This window comes from Diabrotica virgifera, chromosome 3, assembly GCF_917563875.1.
Source record: "Diabrotica virgifera virgifera chromosome 3, PGI_DIABVI_V3a".
Classification (NCBI taxonomy): domain Eukaryota; kingdom Metazoa; phylum Arthropoda; class Insecta; order Coleoptera; family Chrysomelidae; genus Diabrotica; species Diabrotica virgifera.
In genome coordinates, this window is record NC_065445.1 from 62,123,656 (window position 1) to 62,146,780 (window position 23,125).

The 23,125-nt window shown below is 33.3% G+C and overlaps 1 protein-coding gene across 2 annotated transcripts in view; it reads right to left on the reverse strand.

The window, feature by feature from the left end:
• Window positions 1–554: 554 nt before the first annotated feature.
• Window positions 555–23,125, reverse strand: part of LOC126881864 (flotillin-1) — a 92,458-nt gene continuing 69,887 nt past the window's right edge. Inside the window, exons 5-9 of one of the 2 annotated variants that reach the window (XM_050646504.1) lie at window positions 15,903–15,920; window positions 8,313–8,637; window positions 3,349–3,638; window positions 2,981–3,145; window positions 555–2,197 (exon numbers count right to left, since the gene is read on the reverse strand). In XM_050646504.1, coding sequence (XP_050502461.1) covers window positions 2,180–2,197; window positions 2,981–3,145; window positions 3,349–3,638; window positions 8,313–8,637; window positions 15,903–15,920 — 816 coding nt within the window. In that variant the 3' untranslated portion in view covers window positions 555–2,179. The remainder of the gene's footprint in view (window positions 2,198–2,980; window positions 3,146–3,348; window positions 3,639–8,312; window positions 8,638–15,902; window positions 15,921–23,125) is intronic. The other variant, XM_050646505.1, reaches the window with a different exon arrangement.

Here is a 23,125-nt window from a genome sequence, read left to right on the forward strand (position 1 = left end):
AATGCAATTGTAAAAAACGGCCATTTTGGACCTTTCGCAGGCTGATTTGCAATAACCAATAAACGAAATTAAACTTACCATAGCTCAAATTGTAGGTTTTTTAATTCACTACAACTTTCTATTAAAAATTTTTTCTCTAAAATAAATATCCTAAGCTGCAAAATTAAAAATCTTTAAAAATTGCAAATTTAACAAATGAAAATCGCAATATAAAAAAAAGCGCACAATATTTTTGGTTACATTTTAGTAGAAGTTATTCCTGGCATCGTCCTTTACAACACCTGATAGGTTTCAAAAATTCCTGAATTATATCACGTTTTTTCACCCACAGCCTGGGGTAATGATGATGATGACTCCGGTGGGAGTCTTAATAGTCGGTGGGAGTCTCTTTCATGTCCTTAATAGAATAAGGTGAAAACATACGCCAGTAATTCTCGTAATATTACTTGTGTTTTAGTAATTCGTTCGGAATACCTTATGCTCCCCATGTTTTTCGATTTTTTTAGAGTTCGTATTAAGTCTTCAATTAAAACATAAATAAAAATGCAAATACATAGCTTGGATAACCACATTTATTAAAATAATGTACATATTAGAGAAATATATTAAGGATACAAAAAATAGAGGTATTTATGTTTTTATGTATTCCCAACTCCAATATCTCTTTCAATATCATCAATAAATTTTTTAAGTTTCAAGTGCCTCACACTACAAACATTGCACGTTGCAGGGTTAAATACAGGAAACAGACCGTCTCAAAAATTAAAATTTAAACAAGCAACAATTTTCAAAATACTAGGTTTGCACCAAAAACTGTTTTATCAAAAATAGAATTCTAGAATTATAATGCAATCCCCATCTAAATTCAGATCTATCGTTCTCGAGACGAAAAAACAGAGGTAGTATGGAGTTATAAATACTATGAAGTCACGTTCTACGTTATGAAGGCAAATGTTTGTTTACCGTATTAATCAAACAGAACACAAATCCCTCTGTACTTAAATGTAATTTAGAGACACTTCATTTAAACTGGCGATATACCAAATAGAGCTAATCAGAGCTCCACCGTATTGTTGAAAAATTTGTCAATGTATACATTTGATACAAACGACAAAACATCTAAAAAGAAGACGTCTACAGGAACCTCACAAAAAAGAGAAAGAGTTTAAGTTGTGGAGGACATGTAGCGTAAGTAATTTCTACGATTGACATTTACAATGATTATAACTGACTCACAAATTTCTATAGCGAGAATTAATTTAAAGTAACGTAAAAACGAAAATACAATAGAAACTCAGTCACTTCGGCATGGACAAACTGATATTTCAATAGCCGTGCAAACGGCGCCACTTTCAAATATGGCGGATCTTACGTCATACGTAAATGCTTCTGTCATAAAATTCCCAATTAAATATGTATTATTATATTTCTAGCAATACATTGATAATACTATTCATCACCGCCATTTTTCTCGTGCACGTGACATATGAAGTACGATATATAGGGTTTTTCATCGATTGTCATTTGTTTCGAGCTTCTGTCATGTGTCACATAATATTAATATATCTACGTCATACGTCTTTGGTTTGTATCATTGGTATATGCAAATAACGTATGACGTAGATATATTCATATTATGTGACACATGACAGAAGCTCGAAATAAATGACTGTGAATGAAAAGCCCTATACACGTCATCCGTCTTTGGTATATACCAATGACGTATGACGTATACTCGTATATCGTACGTCATATGTCAAGTGTACGAGAAAAATGGCGGCGATGAATAGTCCTATATAATCATCGTAAATGGAATACTAAGAATGCCTAAACAATCAAGATATATAAGAGCTGCCTCCAAAAGGAAATTACAAACTTATCACTTGTATATTTTCCCTAGACTTACAATTAAACAGAAAACCTAGTATTTTTATTAACATTTACTAAACACAAACTAACTGCTAAAATATTTAAGTTCTGTTTCCTATAAAAGCCAATTTTTCACAAATAATAAAACATAAAAATAAAATAACATTCATAATTATAACATTCGAATAGCCGTAAAATCGGTATAATATTTTAAAAGGTATAATGGATTATAATATTGGATAGCTGGATTAACAAGAACTTCCAAAGATTGAAGAAGCTGATTCAAATAATATTGTCCTTCCTGTGATATTTAAGCGGCATGGACCGACTGAAAAAGAATAAGCAATTAGATATGAAGTAGAGATATTGAGATAGTTTTACAGTTCTATAGGAGGTCTTTTTTCACCAAAAACTGTGGTGTAGATAATTATTTCTCAGAGAAAATCAACAATGCATCATTGACATTATAGCATTTTTTTGTCCACTTTGTATATCTAAAATTTCGTGTTTTTTATTTACCACTTTGAGAATTGCGTCTTGACATCTTCAAACGAGAATAAGCAGAATCTAAATGTCTATTTATACAGCCAGAAGCCGCTAACGAGATTAAGCGCTGCATTTCTTTTATTTCTCTTTAAATTCCCATTAATTTTAAAATAATATACTTACGAAACATCCAAATAGGCGAGAGAAATATAAGACATCGACGAATATTGCGTCTGAATTAACTTTTTACCATTTTGACTATTTAGAATGGGAAATAAGCCACAATATTATTAAAAAAATGATTTTTATTAACGTTTCGACGCCCAAATCGGGTGCCGTTGTCAAAATACAAAATACTATTAATATAAACAAAAATGTTGTTGCTTAGTAAAAAAATTCTTCTAATAATTTATTTAATTTGACTCATTTATATCGGATATTCTTGAGTTGGGGTTGATTTCATGTAATCGAATGAACTATCTTTCAGTAAAGTCGTCCCAGGAACGCAACTCATAAATATTGGCAATATCATTTTAAAGTCTTCTACTTTAAAATGTATCATATGTATCTGAATTGCTGAATAGGTAACTAGGTGTTAGACACATAGAAATTTAGTATTAGTTACCTTGGAAATGTCCACACCAGTCATACTCTTAACAAGCATCGGTACTTTGTTAACAATATCAAGAATTTCTCCTGTAAGCTTAGCAGCACCAACTTCACCTGTTCCTGTAGATACCATGGTAATCTTCTTGGCCTGAGACAAAGGAGCAGCAACTTCAGCAGCGACCTATAAAATAATCATGACTATAGACATTTAAAAAACTTTTGCCAGTATATAAATCAAAATACACCAAAGATTGGCTACTATTCATTGAAAAGAAAACGACACTTAATTAGTGTATTGAATAAGCATTCAGAATAAGTCATTAAGTATGGTAATTAACATCTTGATGAATTACCTTTGGTGCCATAAAAGAAGAAAAAAATTACCTTTGGTAATACGTCCAGGTACATATCAATCATAGCTGCCTCCTTGTACTCTTTCCAAGCTTCGGCCTTCTTGGCCATCTGTTCGGCTTCTGCCGCGGCTTTAGCCTGAATAGCGAAAGCTTCAGCTTCCCCTCTTAATCTTGTAGATTCAGCTTCGGCTTCTGCTTCCAAAAGTACTCGCTTGTGGTTGGCTTCGGCAATTTTTTCCAATCTGAATTTTTCTGCTTCTGCTGGTCTGCGAATCGTGGATTCTAGTTCCCTTTCTCGTCTGGCAATTTCCTGTTCTTGTACTAAAAAAGAAATAAAAATATTGATTTAAGTGAAAAGTATATCGGTACAATATTATTGCAAAAACAACAATCTAAATATGCCTCATCTTCTTCTTCTTTTATATAGGCAGTACTGCCTGTTTTTCTTCAACGGTGCCTTTCAATCTGCCCCTAAGTTGTCATTCCATCTTTTCCTTGGGCGCCCTATACTTTTCCTGCCTAACGGTGACTTGTCCTTGACTATTCTTACTATCCTTGATTCAGACATCCTGATTATGTGCTCATTCCACTCTTCTTTTCTGTTCTTTACCCAGATATTTATATTGTCTACCCCACATATGCGTCTGATTTCCTCACTTCTTACCCTATCCTGTAGTCCTTTTCCAGCAATCCTTCTTAAGATCTTCATTTCGTTTGTTTCCAGATGTCTTCGTGTTTTGCTTGTATCTGGCCTTGTTTCGGCCGTGTAAGTCATAACTGGCCTAATAACTGACTTATACAGGGTGTCTGCGTAACTTGGAACCACATGGGAAACTTTTTTAATATCAATTTTACGAAAAAAAGTCATTCTTTATAAAGTGCTCTGCATAGTCTAAAACCTAAGATGCAATCATCAGATATCAAATTTTGTCAACAGTATACGAGGTATGTCAAAAAATATTAATTTTGCTCAGGAGCAAACTACCTTTATATTTCAAAATATCAAAAAATTTTATTATGAAAAGTTATTTGTAATTAAAAACCATATTCAAATATGCAACAACAGTCTTCTACTTGAAAAAAAATTTCTGAAATTTTCCTAAATTACAGATTCCGAACATCATTTTTATTTAATAGACATGTAATAACTCTTTTATTAATAATTTAGGAAAAAAAGTTATTCTTCATAAAAATCTGTGCATGGTCTAAACCTCAAGATGCAACCATCAGTTATCCAAGTTTGTTAATTTTATACGAGATGTGTCAAATATTATGAATTCTAGAATTCTTTCTAAATTCATATTATTCGACATATCTCGTATAAAATTAACAAACTTGGATAACTGATGGTTGTATCTTGAGTTTTAGACTATGCACAGATTTTTATGAAGAATAACTTTTTTCCTAAAATTATTAATAAAAGAGTTATTACATGTCTAATAAATAAAAATGATGTTCGGAATCGGTAATTTAGGAAAATTTCAGAAATTTTTTTTTTCAAGTAGAAGGCTGTTATTGCATTTTTGAATATGGTTTTTAATTACAAATAACTTTTCATAATAAAATTTTTTGATATTTTGAAATATAAAGGTAGTTTGCTTTTGAGCGTTATTCACATTTTTTGACATACCTCGTATACTGTTGACAAAATTTGATATCTGATGATTGCATCTTAGGATTTAGACTATGCAGAGCACTTTATAAAGAATGACTTTTTTTCGTAAAATTGATATTAAAAAAGTTTCCCATATGGTTCCAAGTTACGCAGACACCCTGTATATTCGGACCTTTGTTTCCAATCTTAGGTGTTTGTTTTTCCAAATTGTGTCATTTAGACATTCGGCCGTTCTACTGGCTTTAATTATTTGGTCTTTTACCTCTTCTTCGATATTGTAGTCGGCGGATAGATTAATTCCCAGATATTTGAAAGTCATTACTTGTTGTATAATTTGATTGTCTAACTCCAATTTGCATCTTATTGGTTCTTTGGCAATTACTAAGCTTTTTGTTTTTTTGGGCTGATATTTTCATATTCATTTCTTTTGCGTTAATGTTGTAGGTCGTCTTCGCACTCTGCTACTAACACGGTGTCATCAGCGTAACAGAGTATTTTTTATCTCTCTATTGCCCATTTTGTACCCTCTTTTTTTTCTTCACTTGTTTTATTATTGCATCCAACATTATGTTAAACAGTAGAGGGCTTAGTGAATCTCCTTGCCTGATTCCTGTGTTTGTTTCTATGGGTTCTGTTATTATTCCATTGACTTTCATTTCTATTTTATTTCTTACATATATGTTTTCTATCAGTTTTATGATATCCAGTGGTAAATTTTTGTCATATTATAGTAGGTGTATCACATCCTTTAATTGGATTCTATCAAACGCTTTGTCTAGGTCTATGAAACAGAAAAAGGCTGGTTTGTTATATTTTAATGATTTCTCCGCTATTTGTCTTATCACAAAAACTGCATCGTTACATGATCTCCCACTTCTAAATCCTTGTTGTTCATCCGATATATTTATGCACGACATTATTTTCGCCATAAGTATTTTTGTTGTGAATTTCAGTATAGTGCTCAGTAAATTTATCCCTCTATAGTTAGTGGGGTCTGCCCTATCACCTTTCTTAAAAAAAGCTATCATTTGAGTGGTTCTCCATTCTTCTGGAATTCTTCTTGTATTTATTATTTTACTTATAAGGATATTCAGTTCTTTGTGAAGTCTATGTCCTCCGTATTTTAAAAGTTCATTAGCTATTCCATCTTTTCCAGGAGCTGTTCGATTTTTTATCTTTTTTAAGGCGTTCTTTATATCTTCCTGTTTAATTTCTGTTTGCTCATCCGATTCTAATCCTGGTGTTTCTAGTTCTTCGTGATTAGCTGTTTGATAGAGACTTTTAGGTAAGTTGTCCATGTATTTGTATCAATATGTCTCAATCTCGCTAATTACGCAATTCACCTCAAGTTCGCTAAGCGTGTGTGGGCTCAATGGCGTAGAACTGCTGTGTACAGCGGTATACTCTCTTTCGCTATTTTTAACCCGGTATGGAGACGCTTTTAACTGGAGAATTATTTTGTTATTCAATGTTCTCTCTTAACCGATTGTTTTTTTTTATTCCTAAATTAAGTAGGTACAACCTTATAAAACCAAACACATTCAGATCCACGACCTTTTAAGTCCGCTATTAATGTCGAAGGAAAATATCTCTTTCACAGAACGTCTGATCAAATTCACTTTGTATTTGAGATGCGCACAAAAATACCGGAAACCGTGGAACGTAAGCGAGACAGGAAACGAATGTACACTCCGTGCAGGTATTTTACTTGGCAAGACATTCTTCTTCTTAACGTGCTTAAGTCCCCTTGACGTTGGCGATTAACATGGCGAAACTGTCTCTGTCTCGAGCTACTCTAAATATCTCCGCTTTCTTTATGCCTGTCCACTCCCTGATATTCTTCATCCAAGAGGCCTGTTTTCTACCAATTCCTCTGCGTCTTTCGATTTTACTCATCATAATAAGTTGAAGAATATTATATCGGTCTCCCCTTACTACGTATCCAAAATAGGCCATCTTTCTATATTTGATATTATCAAGCAGCTCGCGAGTACCATTTGCTCTCTTAAAGACAGCATGTCCATGGTATTTTTAGTGTTTGCCTGTTCAGCCACATTTCAAAGGCCTCCAAACGATTAATGGTGGATATTTTTAATGTCATGCTTCAACACCGTATAAGAGGACTGAGCAGATGTAACATTTAATCATGTGTTGTATGAGCAGATTTAACATTTAATCATAGTAGAAGTTGCAATTTATCATTATAAAAGGATGATCTTGTTTTTAAAAATTTTGTGCGGGCTATTTCGATTCTACATTTTATCCCTTTATCTGGATCTAGTTTTTCAGTAATATGGCAACCAAGATATTTAAAACTGGGTACTCTTTGAATTATATGACATCAACATAATATAACCGTGAATCTTGATGTGCTAAACGGCTAAACACCATGTATTTTGTTTTTGAACAGTTTATGTTTAGGCCAAACTCTCTTCCCACTGTGTCAATGGCATTTAAAAGGCATTGCAGTCCATTCATGTCATCACTTTAACTGAATCATCTGCGTATCTGATTGTATTTATCAGGATTCCATTAACTTTCACGCCTCATTCCAAATTGTGCAGGGCTTCTTTAAATATTCTATCTGAATGCAGATTGAATAACAGTGGGGGCAGTATACAACCCTGTCTGACACCTCATTGAATTTTACATATGTCTGTTGATTTTCCATTTATGCAAGCTGTTTGACGCCCGTATTATTTTTCTATGATTCGTACGTCTTGATTATCAACTCCTTTATCCTTTAATAATGTAATTAATTTGTGATGCTGTACACGATCAAAGGCCTTTTCATAGTCAATAAATACAACAAAGACGTCTTTCCTTTGATCTCGGCATTTCTGCAATAATACATTTAGTGCAAAGAGTGTGTCCCGGGTTCCCAGTCCATTTCTGAAGCCAAATTGTGTTTCATCCTGGTCTTATTTCACATTTATCTGATTCTACTGTGGATGATACGTAGAAATATTTTCAAAGTGTTGTTCGTAACTTATTCTATAATCGCTATAGTTTTTCGGGCGTTGTTTTTTTGGTAGGGTTATGAATTCGGACTCTAACCAATCTTCAGGGATATATCACAAATTGAATAAACATGATTGAAAAGTTTGACCAGTATTCCCATGTTTTCTCAAAAATCTCAAATACAAAGTGAATTTGGTCAGACTGTACCTTGGTCCTAAATCATTTGGTATTGTACCCCTAGAAAAAAGTAGTTATGTAATTTTCTTTCCTAAACATTTAGTGGAGATGCAAATAAAATTCCACCAAATATTACAAATTTTAACTTGCTCTAGAATACTTTAAAACATTTAATATCGATTGAAAGTTGTCAGGCACAACACCAATTTTGGGTCGGTGATAAATATGTGAATTTAATTTACCTGCAATTTGCTGTGTCCTTTCTACCACTTGAATCTGCATCTGTTCCTCCTTGATCCTCTGCTTGGTCTTGGCAGCTTGCAGCTCGTAAGCCATTTCAGCCTCGGCGTTTTTCGTCTGTACTTCCACATCATAAGCAGCCTTCTTCAATTCGAAGTCCCTCTTTGCTTTAGCAATTTCTGTGTCGTTTAAGAAGACGGAGGCCATTCTTTGTTCTTCGGCGATGGCTTCTTTGATTGTTGCTTCTGCTCTAGCTTCAGCTTCACCAATTCTTGCGTCTCGTTTTACTTCTGCCGTTCGGGCCATACCCAAACTTTTAAGGTAACCCTTTATGAAAAGAAAATATTTCATAAAACAGGAAAGGAATAGGCATTGGACTAGCTCAAATATTGCAACATTCTGTTAGGATTGGTATTTCTCAAGATATGCAAAGTGCTCCATTTTTGTATGTTTAATCACATTTTTTAAACTACTAAAACTTTTATGACTTGCAAACAAATTAAAATAATTTGATTTATAAAGTAACAAAAATGAATAAAATAAAAAGCATGCAGCAATTTGTGTTACAGGTTTATACTTGCTAAAATCACAATAAAGATATACTAGAAATAAACAAACCAAGACACGTTGAATGTTAGGAGAAGCACTCCCGAATCATGATTTGGGTTCACAATGTATGTACATTGTAAATCATGATTTGGAATCTCTCCTTGTAACATTCACCGTGTCTTGGTTTGTTTATTTCTAGTGCATCTTTATTGTGATTGTAGTAGGTATAGTTAGAGTTCTACGTAGTATTAAAAATGGTTAGAAGAATGAACATTGAGAACCTTTGTAAAATTAGACTTAAAAGCCCAAATTATATCTAACTAAAATGTAACGCCATGTAGGGAAAGAACTCTTGGCTGTGATGCCTGCTCTTCACTATCGCCGATGATGGCCGATCATGTGATTGTTTATGATCGGCATAATCATCGTACAAGTGTCCACATAATCGTCCGTTGGATGTTGAACGACAACCATCAAGATGGACGTGCAGTGTGTTGCTGCCGCAACAATTTATTTAATAGCGGTATCCATAGGCCCAAGGAAAAGTTGTGGAAAAAAATGAAGGATAAGAAGATAGTGGTATTTGACTATTCATTGTAATAGAACAAAGTAGTCACAATAAATATTATATCACTACCTTTAAGGCAGGCTTGTTCGAGATAAATTAAATGAGTTTAGATACATCAAACTCAGTAGTAGCAAAACAAGACACTTCTATCTATCTATCTAATCAGCCCTAAACATCCATCCTTGGATATAGGCCTCCTCTTCCTTCTTCCATGCCTCTCTATCTTAAGTAATTTGCATCCATTTTGACCCAGTGTATTTCTTCAGGTCATCTGACCATCGCATCTGTGATCTTCCCCTTTTTAGTTTGTGGTTCCACGGTCTCCAATGTATAATCATCTTAGTCCATCTTTCATCCTCCTGCCGTAGGGTGTGTCCGGCGAACTTCCATTTAAGCTTTGCTACTTGGGTAGAGACATCTTTCACTTTTGTTTTGTTACGGATCCATTCGTTTTTTCTCCTGTCCGATAGTTTAATGTTCAGCATTTGTCTTTCCATGGATCTTTCTGTCTGCTATTTTTTCCATATTTTCTTTGTAAACGTCCATGTCTGAGAGCCATATATTAGAACAGGGCGTATACATTGATTGAAACAAGACACTAGTTTCAGAAAGTTCATACCAGTTAAAATACTACTTACCATCACATTGCGATTTTTGGCTACTGGGGATAATTATACAATCATGTAACAACTTTTTGGTTAATAACTAACTTAAAATTACACCTTTTTTAACTTAAGCACAATTTTTTCTGACAGGAAACGAATGATCGGCGATTGTTTGGACATGTCAAAAAACATGGCAAAAATAACAACTTATTACCCATTAACTTATTATTTATATTCCCTTTGAAGCGTCTCCGAAAAACCGCAAAATTAAGGATCGTCTACAGTTATTGGTGATCAAAGACAATCATGGGCAACTATAGCCGAGTATGCCCTCTACACAATCGTGCTCGCGCTTGATTGTCTGTAATCGCCGATTATGTAGAGGAGCCATGAAATTTTCTCTAATGATGACGGTCTGGTTCAGTAAGCTCCTCCAAAGATCTCCACTGCTGTTCTTTTCAATTAACATGTTTTTCTAACAAGTCTTTTTCTTGCATTATTGAGTTTAGTAATTTTCTGGATATTCTGTTCCCATGTATTTTGTATCACAAAAAATAGTTAAATTCCTTTGTAAAAGGTATATGTATTTATAAAAAAAATCCCTAAAAGGGCTACATCCCAGAACGTTTTCGGAACATACTAATTCCATCATCAGTGCTTATTACAGGTCAAAGTACATGCCTAAACCACCAAGATATGTGGGTAAAAACCCTTTAAATATCAAAGTTTTAAATTGTTTACATTATGATATTAAAATATATGTGATGTTTAAAATATTCCTGGATTTAACTTCAGGCATCATAGGAATCTACCCAACTATTTTTTAACGCAAACTTTTATTTGTATGCCTTGCAATCTTTTCCCCATCTTTATTTTGGTTAAGATTTGTCGATACCTTAATGCTGATTCGTCGTTATTAATATCCCTTGGGAGGTGGACTGCCAAATATCTTTCCACCTTTTCGGCGGCCTTCCTTGCATGTAAGCTCCATTTGGCAATTGTGCCTATTGATGTTTTCTCGAACCCGAGTTCGGCATACACGATTGAATGTCGGTACTCCCGATGTGGCTGTAGCATTCTCCCATTGAAGTCCTTGCAATAGGTTTATCGAAAAAATACAGAACGAATTAACCTGATGTTACAGAAGACGGAAAGAGCTATTGCAGAGATAAACATACATCAATACGATTTCAAAAAGAAACTGTAAGTGCTGTTTCACATTATAAGAATTTAAACGTGCGAGGGTTAGAACGCACGACGACATTCCAATGGTGGCGCATGTAATCATATGGAGCCTTTCTCACTTCTAGACGGTGGTTGGAACGTTCGGTGAAGTCGCCGTGTTTTTGCCGTCCCTCACTTACAACAACAGACGGCAGCCGTGCCGTCTTTACGCACCCAGTAGCATAGGGGACTTAATGCATCCTTTCATATGATACTGTCGTTCAGTCGCACGAAGGTAGTTTCTTTGGTTGTTTGGTACATTATTTTCATTTACACTTTGTGGCTGTTTAAAGTAGGTGCATATATTTTATATTATGATGTCTCAGATTGATAGTGAAATATTAATAACATTAATTGAACCGAGACCTGTTCATTGGGACAAAACAATAGAAATATATAAAGATAGAAACTTGACGAGAAATGCTTGGAATGGTGTATGCCGTGCACTTAACAGTGCACGAATTAATTTGAATTAATTAATTTGACGAATTAGGTGATAAAGAAAAAAACCAGTTCCTCTTATTTTTTTTTATTTTTAGTTCTCTTTCTTCGACGATAAAGTAAACACAACGCTATAATTTGATTTCGCTCCATATAAAATATACCTTTTATTCTGCGAAATTAAATTTAGTTTTATAGGGTAAACAACTCGGTAAAAACTGGAGTAGGGCTGCGGTCACGTCTTGTGTGAAATTATCTAAAAACAACATTTAAAACGAGGGGAACAACATTTAAAAATTAATGGATGACAGAGGGTCTTTTAAATTCTGTACATGAAAAACAGAGATTGTAATGTTGATCTGAAGTTGTTTCCTTGTGGAATTTTTATAATAAACTAGTCTAAATGGGAAAAAGCCACAATTTAACTAAAAAAAAAAAATTTTATTAACGTTTCGACGCCCAAATCGGATGTCGAAACGTTAATAAAATAATTTTTTTAGTTCAATTGCGGCTTATTTCCCATTTAGAATAGTTTATTACATATATTGTATGAGCTAATTAGATTAGCTAATCCAAGATCCCACAAATAACTTAGTGCAAATGAATTAAATACGCATTACAGTACATTAAGACAAAAGTATGGACAAAAAAATACCCATGTGTAATGATACATATCAGACATCGTATCTTGTACCTACCTCAGCCACAAAGTGTAAATAAAAATAATATACCAAACAACACAGCAAAATATCTTCGTGCGACTCAATTCTTATTGTGTGAAAAGGATAGGTGCAGGTGCGTCAAAACTATCGCACGAGAAAACCCTCGCACGTTCAAAATTCTTATAATGTGAAACAGCACTAAGACCTTTAATAAGCAAACGACAATAAAATAATAATATCACTCAGAAGAGCATGGAAAAGTATATCAGAAAAATGAGAACTATGGAAACATAGTGTAGTTGTAGAGAATGAAGAAGAGAACTTTGACAGGTTGACGCCTTTTGATAGTTAATTATGACGGTCGGAATAATCGAATTACGAAAATAAATAGTTGTTTATTCATTTTTAAATGGTACTACTAAAAACAATGATTCATTTAGCTCTATATAGAATTCGAGCATTTTGTAATTGCTTTTATAGTGCTGTCACCAGGGAGGGGGTACAACGGCCTCCTTTATTTAGATGGACTTGCCCAAGTTTTTTTATATGTATTTTGACCCGTAGAACACGAATATTTTGGTTAACAGTTGGTCCGGATGTCGATAAGATTGTTATAAACAAAAAACTTGCAAAATTACAAAAAATGTTCTTACAAGTTTTTTCGTAGGATGCATAGTTTTTGAGATAAACGCGGTTGAACTTTCAAAAAATCGAAAAATTTCAATTCTTGAACCCGAGTAACTTTAGATTAAAAAATAAAATAGCAATTCTGCTTACAGCATTTCAAAGTTCAAGTCAAATTATACCCGTTTTGAGTATTTGCATTGCTAAAATAATTTTTTTTTATTGTTAAACCAAGCTATAAACAAAGTATTTGAGCGTTTTAACGCGTGCCCGCTATCCATGCTACGTAGAAATTACCTGTTTGAAGGCGCTTGCACTTGTACAATTCGTTCGAACTTAAATGAAAGACGCACTGAAAATGTCACTCAAGCACTATTTGTTTATAGCTTTGTTTAACAATAAAAAAATTAATTTTTGGCAATACAAATAATCAAAACCTGTATAATTTGACTTAAACTTTCAAATGCTGCAAACAGAATTGCTATTTTATTTTTTAATCAAAAGTTACTCCGGTTCAAGAATTGCAATTTTTCGATTTTTTGAAAGTTCAACCGCGTTTATCTCAAAAACTATGCATCCTACGAAAAAACGTGTAACATTTTTTACTTAGAATGACCGAAAAAATACAAAAAAAAAATGTTTTGTTTTGCGAAAAATCGCTTTTTTTGTAATTTAGTAAGTTTATTGTTTATAAAAATTATTCTTATAACATCCGGACCAACTGTTACCCAAAAAATTTGTGTTCTACGGGTCAAAATACATAAAAACTTGGGAAGTCCATCTAAATAAAGGAGGCCGTTGTACCCCCCTGGCGACAGCCCTATTATTACCACCAGAATTTTAAATGTTTATATCGTACATGAATATAAATACATATAGGAAAAAATAAAATATTATATTTTTCTAAGAGAAAGTTAAATCCTCTACTGATTTTACTACTTTATACCCTACAATTTTAAAGCAATTTTAGGAATTGAGCAAGGACAAAAAACAGGAATGTTATATTACATTATATTAGAAAATTATTGTTGTGTTATTTCATCTATACTCACATCACTCTCCTTGTCGGAATGATTTTAAAACATTTACTAAAGCAACTTAGAACCTACTAACTTAAAACAAAAACGTACTAATAGGGAATAAAAGTTACATATACTACACATTTTATACAATAAAAACATGCTAGTGTTTTCAAAATAAAACTACATTAGTTAATTTTAATGTGCCCAAATTTACTACAACCAGTTCTTGAACGGCAAACATTATAGTTCAATATGTTATGGTACGACCACGAGGGAAGCACTACGGAGCAGAGGACGCTCACCAAACAGATGGGCCGATGACCTGAAGCATGTTATCGGTAACTGGATGCAAGCTGCACAAAGCAGAGACAGATGGAAAGAGCTGAGGGAGACCTATGTCCAGCAGTGTTAGGAAAACTCCTTGAAGCAACTGAATGAATAAATTCGAAATTAAAGACCTCATTCGAAAAAAAATGACAATGCTCATATCAGCATCATGGAACATAGTTGTTGATGATCTGGGTCCAGGGCTTTGTAGACGATATTGAAATAGTGTCTAGAGACATGGAGAACTGGTGTCAGAAAGAGAACCTCTCCGTGAACCCTTCCAAAACTAAATTGGCAGCCTTCACTAATAAGAGGAAGCTTACTGGACTGAGTGAGCTGAAATTATTTGGCAGGAAACTGGAAATAACCAATGAGGTTAAGTGTCTAGGGAGTAACAATGGATTCCAAACTCAATTGGAGTACTCATACTAACAATATAACCAATAAGACTAAGAGACTCTTCTGGAACTGTAAACGATTTACAGGTAAAACCTGGGGGTTTAAACCAAAGGTAATCTGTTGGTTAAACACATCAGTAATATGGTTCAGTACTTTCATGGAAGAAGACGGCTTTGCAATATTGTGTGGCCTATGACAGTTATCCGTCCGCTGGAATATATTTCGGCAATAGCCTTTATGACCATCCTGAGACTCAAAATAAACAATACTTGGAGGTAGAATTATGTATTGAATAGCCACACACATATACTACTGGGACTATACTTGAGGAATCTGTAAAGGAACTGCAAAGATCTCCTTAACAACCTGGCAAAAGACAATAAAGTGTGTTTAATATGCGTGTCGGGTCATGAAGGGGTGAATGGAAATGAACGGGCAGACATGTTGGCAAAACAAGGCTCGAGAGATACCTTTATAGGGCCAGAACTTTTTTGTGGCGTCACTCAAGATGGTACGAAAAACGAGGTTCAGAAGTAACTGATAAGGAATCATCAAAAGAAATGGATAGCCACTCAATGGCAAATCCATATCCGAAATCGAAGAAGAGACTGTCATACACATCCTATACAACTGCAATGTGCTAAGTGATGGTCAGGCAGGGATTAACTGGTCAACTGAAGTATGAACCAGAAGAGATCGTAAAACTACCAATAAGAAATCTGTTGGCCTTCATTCAGGCCACATGAATTATTAGAGTTTATGATAATAACAAGGTATGGTACAAAAGTCTTACGAGCAAGTGCCAGAGAATAACGAGTCTTGCTTGATTCAAGAAGAGTTGCTCATATCAGGGATATACGCTTTAGGGTAAAGCATTTTCCTCAAATAAAAAAATTGCTGTAGGTTATTTTGAACGCGTTCAGAAAATCACTTCATGAATGGAATACATAGATTTAAGAATCTCTGGAAAATTATATTGAACTTCAAGGAGAATATACGGAAACACAAAACAATTTTTTTAAACCCGAGGTTATTTTCTTTGTTTCCACTTTACTCTATTTTAATATTTTTTAAATAAACTACGCAGTGGACATTTTTTAAAAGTTATAGTTGCCTTAGTAAATGTTAGAACAAACATTCCAAATACTACTTGAAGTTTGAAATATCTCACCCTGCCATCAACGGGGTCCTGAAAAGAAACATTTATAGAAATCTGTATTTAATTTGTTTCATTCAATAGGTTAGATAATTATAAGCAAAATGGAGCACATTGCATTAAAATAATTATATATTAATTGCTTACAATATTAGTATTACTCTAATTGGTTCGTTGTTTTTAAATATTGTACAGACAATACAAATACATGATTGGAATACTAATATTTAAATATAGATATATAGACGGTTGCGTTTCAATTCAATTTGAGTCTCTTACACGTGTTTCAGTGTCTACTCATCAACACAGAGACTTGTAAGAAGACTGAATCAAAACACACCGACTATTATGGCAAATATATTGAAATAATATATCAAAGTACGCATTTAGCGACCTCTAAGCAGGAAAGCTGAAGTGAGTGTCGATAGCGATTAAAGTAAACTGTAAACCCAAGCTTAAGGTAGTACACTTTAGAAGACTAATCATAGAAGAATAATAATTTTTTTCAAGAATTTTTTTCTGAGGACCTTTATTAAAAATGAACATAAAACTTTTTACATATTAATATTTAACTCTTAGAGAGTACAAAAAATATATCTTTTTTCATTTATGCACGTGCACTAATATTGTAGAGGGCGTAAAAGTCGATGCCTCGAAAAATGATGGCTGACAGTTAATCTCAGAATTGGGATATTGAAACAAAAAAATCGTACTGCATTTGAAAAAGGAAGGTTTCTTACGTAACAATTTACCACAATTTGCTAAAAAATAAAAAATAAATATTTTTTAACCATGAAAAACTGAAGAAAAACGGGCGATTTTTTCACAAAATTTTTTCAAATTTCCCTAAAATCCTTTTTTTGCGGAATTTTTCACTAACGGTGGTAAACTGACACGTAAGAGACCTTCCTTTTTCAAATGCCGTACGATTTTTTTGTTTCAGAAATCCCAATCCTGATATTAACTGTTCGCCATCTGAACTACTTTTTTTCGAGGCCTCGATTTTGGCACCCTCTACAATATTAGTGTACGTGCATAAATGAAAAAAGATAAAATTTTTGTATTCTCTAAGAGTTAGATATTAATATGTAAAAAGTTTGTTGTTAATTTTTAATAGGGGTTCTGAGAAAAAAAAATCTTGAAAAATGCTTATTTTTGGTCTTCTAAGGTGTACTAGTACCTTAATCAAGCCATTCACGGTAATGCTAGAAATATATTCCACTAATACACCAACAATTTACCCATGTAAATAACCATCTTTTTTCTACTCTTTTCGAGTCTCTTACCATCTTCTGACACGTGTTTCTAGGTCTACCCATTATCAGAGAGACTTGTAAGAAGACTGAACTGAATCAAAACATACCGACTATTATGGCAATTATATTGAATTGAGCCTTGAAATAAGCTTTTAGACCGTGCCCCAGGAGGAATGCCCCCTTTGTAAGCCGGCAGGCTCGTAAAGGTGCAAAAGATAAACACGAAGAAATTCGACTATTGACACAGTCGAAAGAAGAACAGTGTTAATAAAATAGGACTTGGACAGCATAATGCGAACTTAGGCGAATCCTGCCAAATGGCGGGCCCACAAAACGCGATCATACTTGATCTCACATATTGACTGCACTCTATAGGGCTTTTCATTCACAGTCATTTGTTTCGAGTTCCTGTCATATCTCGTATAATCCGTGTACATTAATATTATACACAGATTATATAACATATGACAGAATCTCGAAACAAATGACAATCGATGAAAAGCCCTATTGGAACTCAACTCACAAAATGACTAAGATCTTATATGAATCTGAATTTAAAGGGCTGCCTGTGTGGGTACGCCAACCAATTAAAAATCATGAGAATGTGAGAAATAGAGGTTCTTAATATGGAGACCTACACAGAGGAGAGGAATCGAGATAGGACGACCTTGAAATTTGTGTACACGATTTTGCCTGTTTGCTTGGTTTCTCGCTAGGGCGGCGGTGGCGTAGAGATATATGCTAATTTTGCATTACGAGTGAATGTGAAAATTTCGAAAATAATTAATTATTCATAGTTAATATAAGATTACTGGTTTTGGTGGTTAATATTATTTAAATATGAGTGCCAAGAAAGCTTACACTCAAAGAACTTGCTTCCTACCGGGATTTATATCGAGTTATCGTTCCGATAAAAAATTCAAAAGGGAACTTAACGAAGTTAATAAAGACTTTTTATAAAGATTTGTCTTTATGTTATTTATAACGTTCATGGATTATACCTATTCGTTTGTATGTTATTTCCTTCGGTGTAAATAAAATTTGTGTATTACATACCTATTATTGGTTTTTATTTTAACCTGAAAATTATAGTGATAATAGTAGGAGGATCTTGAAAGTTTTTCTATCGAAACAATGCACTTTTTGAGACAAAATATTTCACAAAAATTAACATTAATTTTATAAAAGTCAGACTGTCGTCTGTAGTTAACTTACATATATTTTTATTAACTAAATTTAAACATCTGATAGGTAAGCTTTTGGAATATAGATAAATGCAGTGTTCAAAAGAAAAAGCATTTTAAATTTTGATAAAAAGAATAATTCAAAAAAAAATTTACCAATAAACTTCAAATTATTTAAATAACTCTTTAAACTTTTTAAAAACAACTACGTACAGTTAAGTTCAATTTTTTCAACTAACAAACTTTTTAATATCAGTTACAAAGATATTAACAAATTAATTTGCAGTTGAAATACCATTGGTATATAAATGTGTCAGTTAGATAATGTGACAAAATATTTAGGCTTCAAAATAAGCTGTCCTACATATTAAAGTAATGACAAATTTAAATTTGATGTCACATCTCCATCTACAATGGTATAAAAGGAATACATTTTTTACAACGCGTCGATATGTTATAAGGTTAAAATAATTTATTTTTGGCATAAAACATATTCAGCTACAATCCACCAATAAATTAATGTCTAATTACGCTAAAAACAATAATAAAATGAGTTAAATAATAAATAAGTCCATAAGAGCTAATGTATTTGTAGCACCTATTCGAACACTTGCGCCTCTAGCGGCAATTGCTGAAAGTTGAATTAGAGGTTGAAAAGTTAGCCCACAAACGATGCATTGCGTTTCCACTTCTTCTTACAAGTCTCCATAGTTCTTAACATTTAGACACGCTCCTAAAATCACTTAGCAACCCTCCTTAAAGCCCTTAAATTCCCACATTTTGCGTGAGTTTCTAAAATCTACACGAAATTGATTAAAAAGCCATAAAGAGATCGGAACTGAATTGGAATCTACACTCAGAAAAATAAAACGTTACAAAGGAACACAATAATTTGTATTGTCTGCATATAACTTAAAAAATATACTTTCTTCGTCGACATTTAACATCCAGTGACATATTTTACGACACGATCACAACATAATAAAATATTCCAATTGTAAAACTCACCTTACAAAATTTACCTTTAGCATTTTTTTGCTTGAAAGTTTGTCCAAAAAGATTATAAATTTTGTAGTAACAGTACATTCTAATCTTCGAAACGTACAAAAAGTGTAACTTTTAGATAATTTTTAGCAACGCCACAACGTTTTGGACCAAAAGTAAAGCAGTACAGGAAGGCCGAGGAAAGTTGAAATGAAGTGCTACAGATAAAATATACATATTGCAGTAAAAATGTTAGTCTCCAGTTTTTAATATAAATACGTAGATACTTTATCTTTGGATCATCTTCATAATGATTTTCCATTGTATTTAGTTTGGTTTTTATGTCTAGGTCTTCCAGTTAGTAGTACCAATTGTTTTTTTTTGCATTCAATCTTAAATGGTGTCTCGGAAATTAAAGTTCTGCTTTCCATGTATGATTCTGAGTTTTGTTTTCGACCACTGCATAAAGATAGAGTTGAAGATAGATAAGTTTTAAGTTATTAATTTCCATAGATTCTAGTAAAGATAGCTTAAGGCCTTTATTTTGAATATGAACAATTTGAAATTGGTCATTAAAGAATGATTATGATATAAAAGGTGAAGGGCGTACGTAGAATCTGTTTTTCTATTATTTGAAAGTCCGTTTATGTTCTGCTATACGTTTGTCAAAGGTTCTGCCAGTTTGACCGATGTAGGTTTTTGGACAGTCACCAAAGGGTACCCCCCCCCCGTTAAGATAGGCAAAATGCCCTCACTCTCAGAATTCAATTTTTTTAATTTTTTTACGTTCTGTGCAATTAAAAAATGAGACAACGCGGATTTTTAGCTCGCCACCCCCTTACCCTCCCCCCACAGCCAAAAACGTAGATTTATAGATTTAATTTTTTTTTAGTTGGGTTGCAATTGATTTAAAAATGTCAAAAAATTCACACGTGTAGCTGAGGATTTTACAAAATATGTTCATTTTTTATGGACCCTTAGGTCGAGTGTACATAACCTCAAAATTTTTTTTAACTATTTTAAAACCTATAACTTTTTTTTGGAGGGGGCTGCAGGTCCAATTTTTTTTTTGCATTTTGTGTATTTTATCAAAAGCTATCTCTCTGATTTTTTTCAGATTTTTCCGTCAGGTGCGCCATCTTGAAAAATCCGGAAAACTGTTTTTTTAGGGGGGTTTTGGGGATTTTCTCCATTTTATAGACTGCAACATAGATCAATTTAAGGTTTTGTTAATAGATTATGTATAATTTGAAATAACTGAGTCTATTAGGATATTCAAAAATTGGGCACAAACACTTTTAAACCCCCCAAAAACCATGTTTGTTTAAAGTTTTGTAAGGATTTTTGCGGGTCTAATTATATTTTTTGAGGTCGATACAGCCTGAATATCTTTTTTTATTTTTTTTACGTTCTATATGATTTTAAAAAATTAGGACTCACCGCAATTTTAGCCCACTTCAACTATTCCCCCTCCCCCACAGCCAAAAATGTCAATTTTTCGATTTTATTTTTTTTTGAGTTGGTTTGCAATTAAATTATAAATGTTGTTTTGAAGCTATTTCTTTGTGGCATTTTTGTAATTACCTATTCTAAATGGGAAATAAGCCACAATTTAACTAACAAATGATTTTATTTTCCATCTGTAATGCGATAGAGAGAATTCGATAATCAGTGACGCACTGAAAAAATGGTTTGGGACGATTTATATAAATAAGTCAGATTAAATTAAATTATTAGAAGATTTTTTTACCAAGCAACATTTTTGTTTAATTTATTAATATTTTGTATTTTGACAACGACGTCCGTGATGGACGTCGAAACGTTAATAAAATCATTTTTGAGTTAAATTGTGGCTTATTTCGCATTTAGAATAGTTTGTAATTATTAAATTATAAAATGCAAAAATTCACACGCACAGCTGAGGCTTTTACAGAACATCTATTTTTATGGACCCGAAAGTCGAGCGTACAAACCTCATTTTTTTTTTGTTTTTTAATAGGTACGTATAACTTTTTTCGCGATGGCTGCTAATTTTTTTTGTGTTTTGTGTATTTTACAAACCATCTACGTTTGACTCATAATGCAAATAGTCCACGCTGTATAATCCGGTCAACTTAGACATCAAAATGCTTGGCAAATAACAAAAATTGCCGGAGAGCCAAATTTTGGTGGAGAGCTAGGGTATACCATAACAAATAAAGTTTAAAAAGTCCCCATCGATCCCATGTGTGCGTCAAAAGTTATTCGGGGTCAAAGGTCAAAATTTGAGATTTTTTGGATTTTTTTTCGAAAACGGTAAGTTTTAACAAAAAAAAAACCTTAAACCAAAGTTGTAGATCTTAAAATTCTCTACAAAAATAGTCCTTACTATTTTTTTCCTAAGAGTTGCCATTCCTGAGATATCGCGATTCAAAGAGTCACATTATATGTACATGATATGCACACGTTTCCACACCACCTGTGAGGTAGTGTACTCGGCGCGTTTTTTTTTTACCGTGGTTTCCCCTGTAGGCCTACTCCACTAACTGTTTTGACAATTTTAGGATAATTTAAGGAAACAATACCGGTCAAGTTCTAGATATTACCTTATTATTGATATTGATTATTGATATTGCTATTGATTATTAGGTTAACTATTGTTTTGATTTCTTTAGATATTTTAATCAGATTCATATTCTTGAAAGTCTACTTCAGCAGTCAAGCACATCCACATTTGGCACTACAACCTTTTTTGCAATTGCAAAAAATAGTGTTAAGGAGTTTTTCTGGAGCAGGTGGGAGTAAGGTTTTAATCGGTTCCAGAGTATTATCTATTAATTTCCAACCCCAGTCTTCTGGATTCAGTTCAATGCCTAGCCATGTTTGAACTTGATAATATACTCGATACAAATGTTGAAAAGCAGATGCTGATGTTGGATGAAGACATGATAGTTGTACTTGTTTCTTGTTTCGCGTATTTTTTATAAAAGTTAAGTATCGGTATTTATCAAGACAAATAATTGTTTTTGGAGCTCCATAAACCGCAAGAAGAAAGCGAATTTCTTCCGTAATTATTGTTTGTGGTGTAGAATCAAGTTCTGTAAAAACTTTACAGCAGTCAGTCAAATCTTTTTTTTTCGAATAATTTAAGTACTGACGTTTTGTCCCTTCTGTACATTGCGGACGTAGTGTCGCAGCCGGTTATCGCATGTAAAAATAAAATGTACTTTTGGCATTTGGGATAAGCCGATAAACTATTCGAAGAATATATCTCTGTTCGCTGTTGAGCCCTTCCAAATTTCAGAAAATAAAGAACTTTATCTACTGGAGTCCTTACAGTAATCAGTACCAACAAATCAACACCTTCACCAACTACAATTGTTGTGTTTGTTGCCTTAAAGTTTTTCAATTGCTGTCTCAATTATAAGGACATCTGCGTCATTTTTAGCTTGTTTCACTTCAACATTCGCAGCTGTTAATTTATCAGTTAACATTTCAGCTTTCTTTCAGCTTTCTTCTTGTGGTTTATGGAGCTCCAATAAAAATTATTTGTCTTGATAAATACCGATACTTAACTTTTGTAAAAAATATGCGAAACAAGAAACAAGTACAACTATCATGTCTTCCTCCAACATCAGCATCTGCTTTTTAACATTTGTATCGAGTATATTATCAAGTTCAAAAATGGCTAGGCAATGAACTGAATCCAGAAGACTGGGGTTGGAAATTAATAGATAATACTCTGGAACCGATTAAAACCTTACTCCCACCTGCTCCAGAAAAACTCCTTAACACTATTTTTTGCAATTGCAAAAAAGGTTGTAGTGCCAAATGT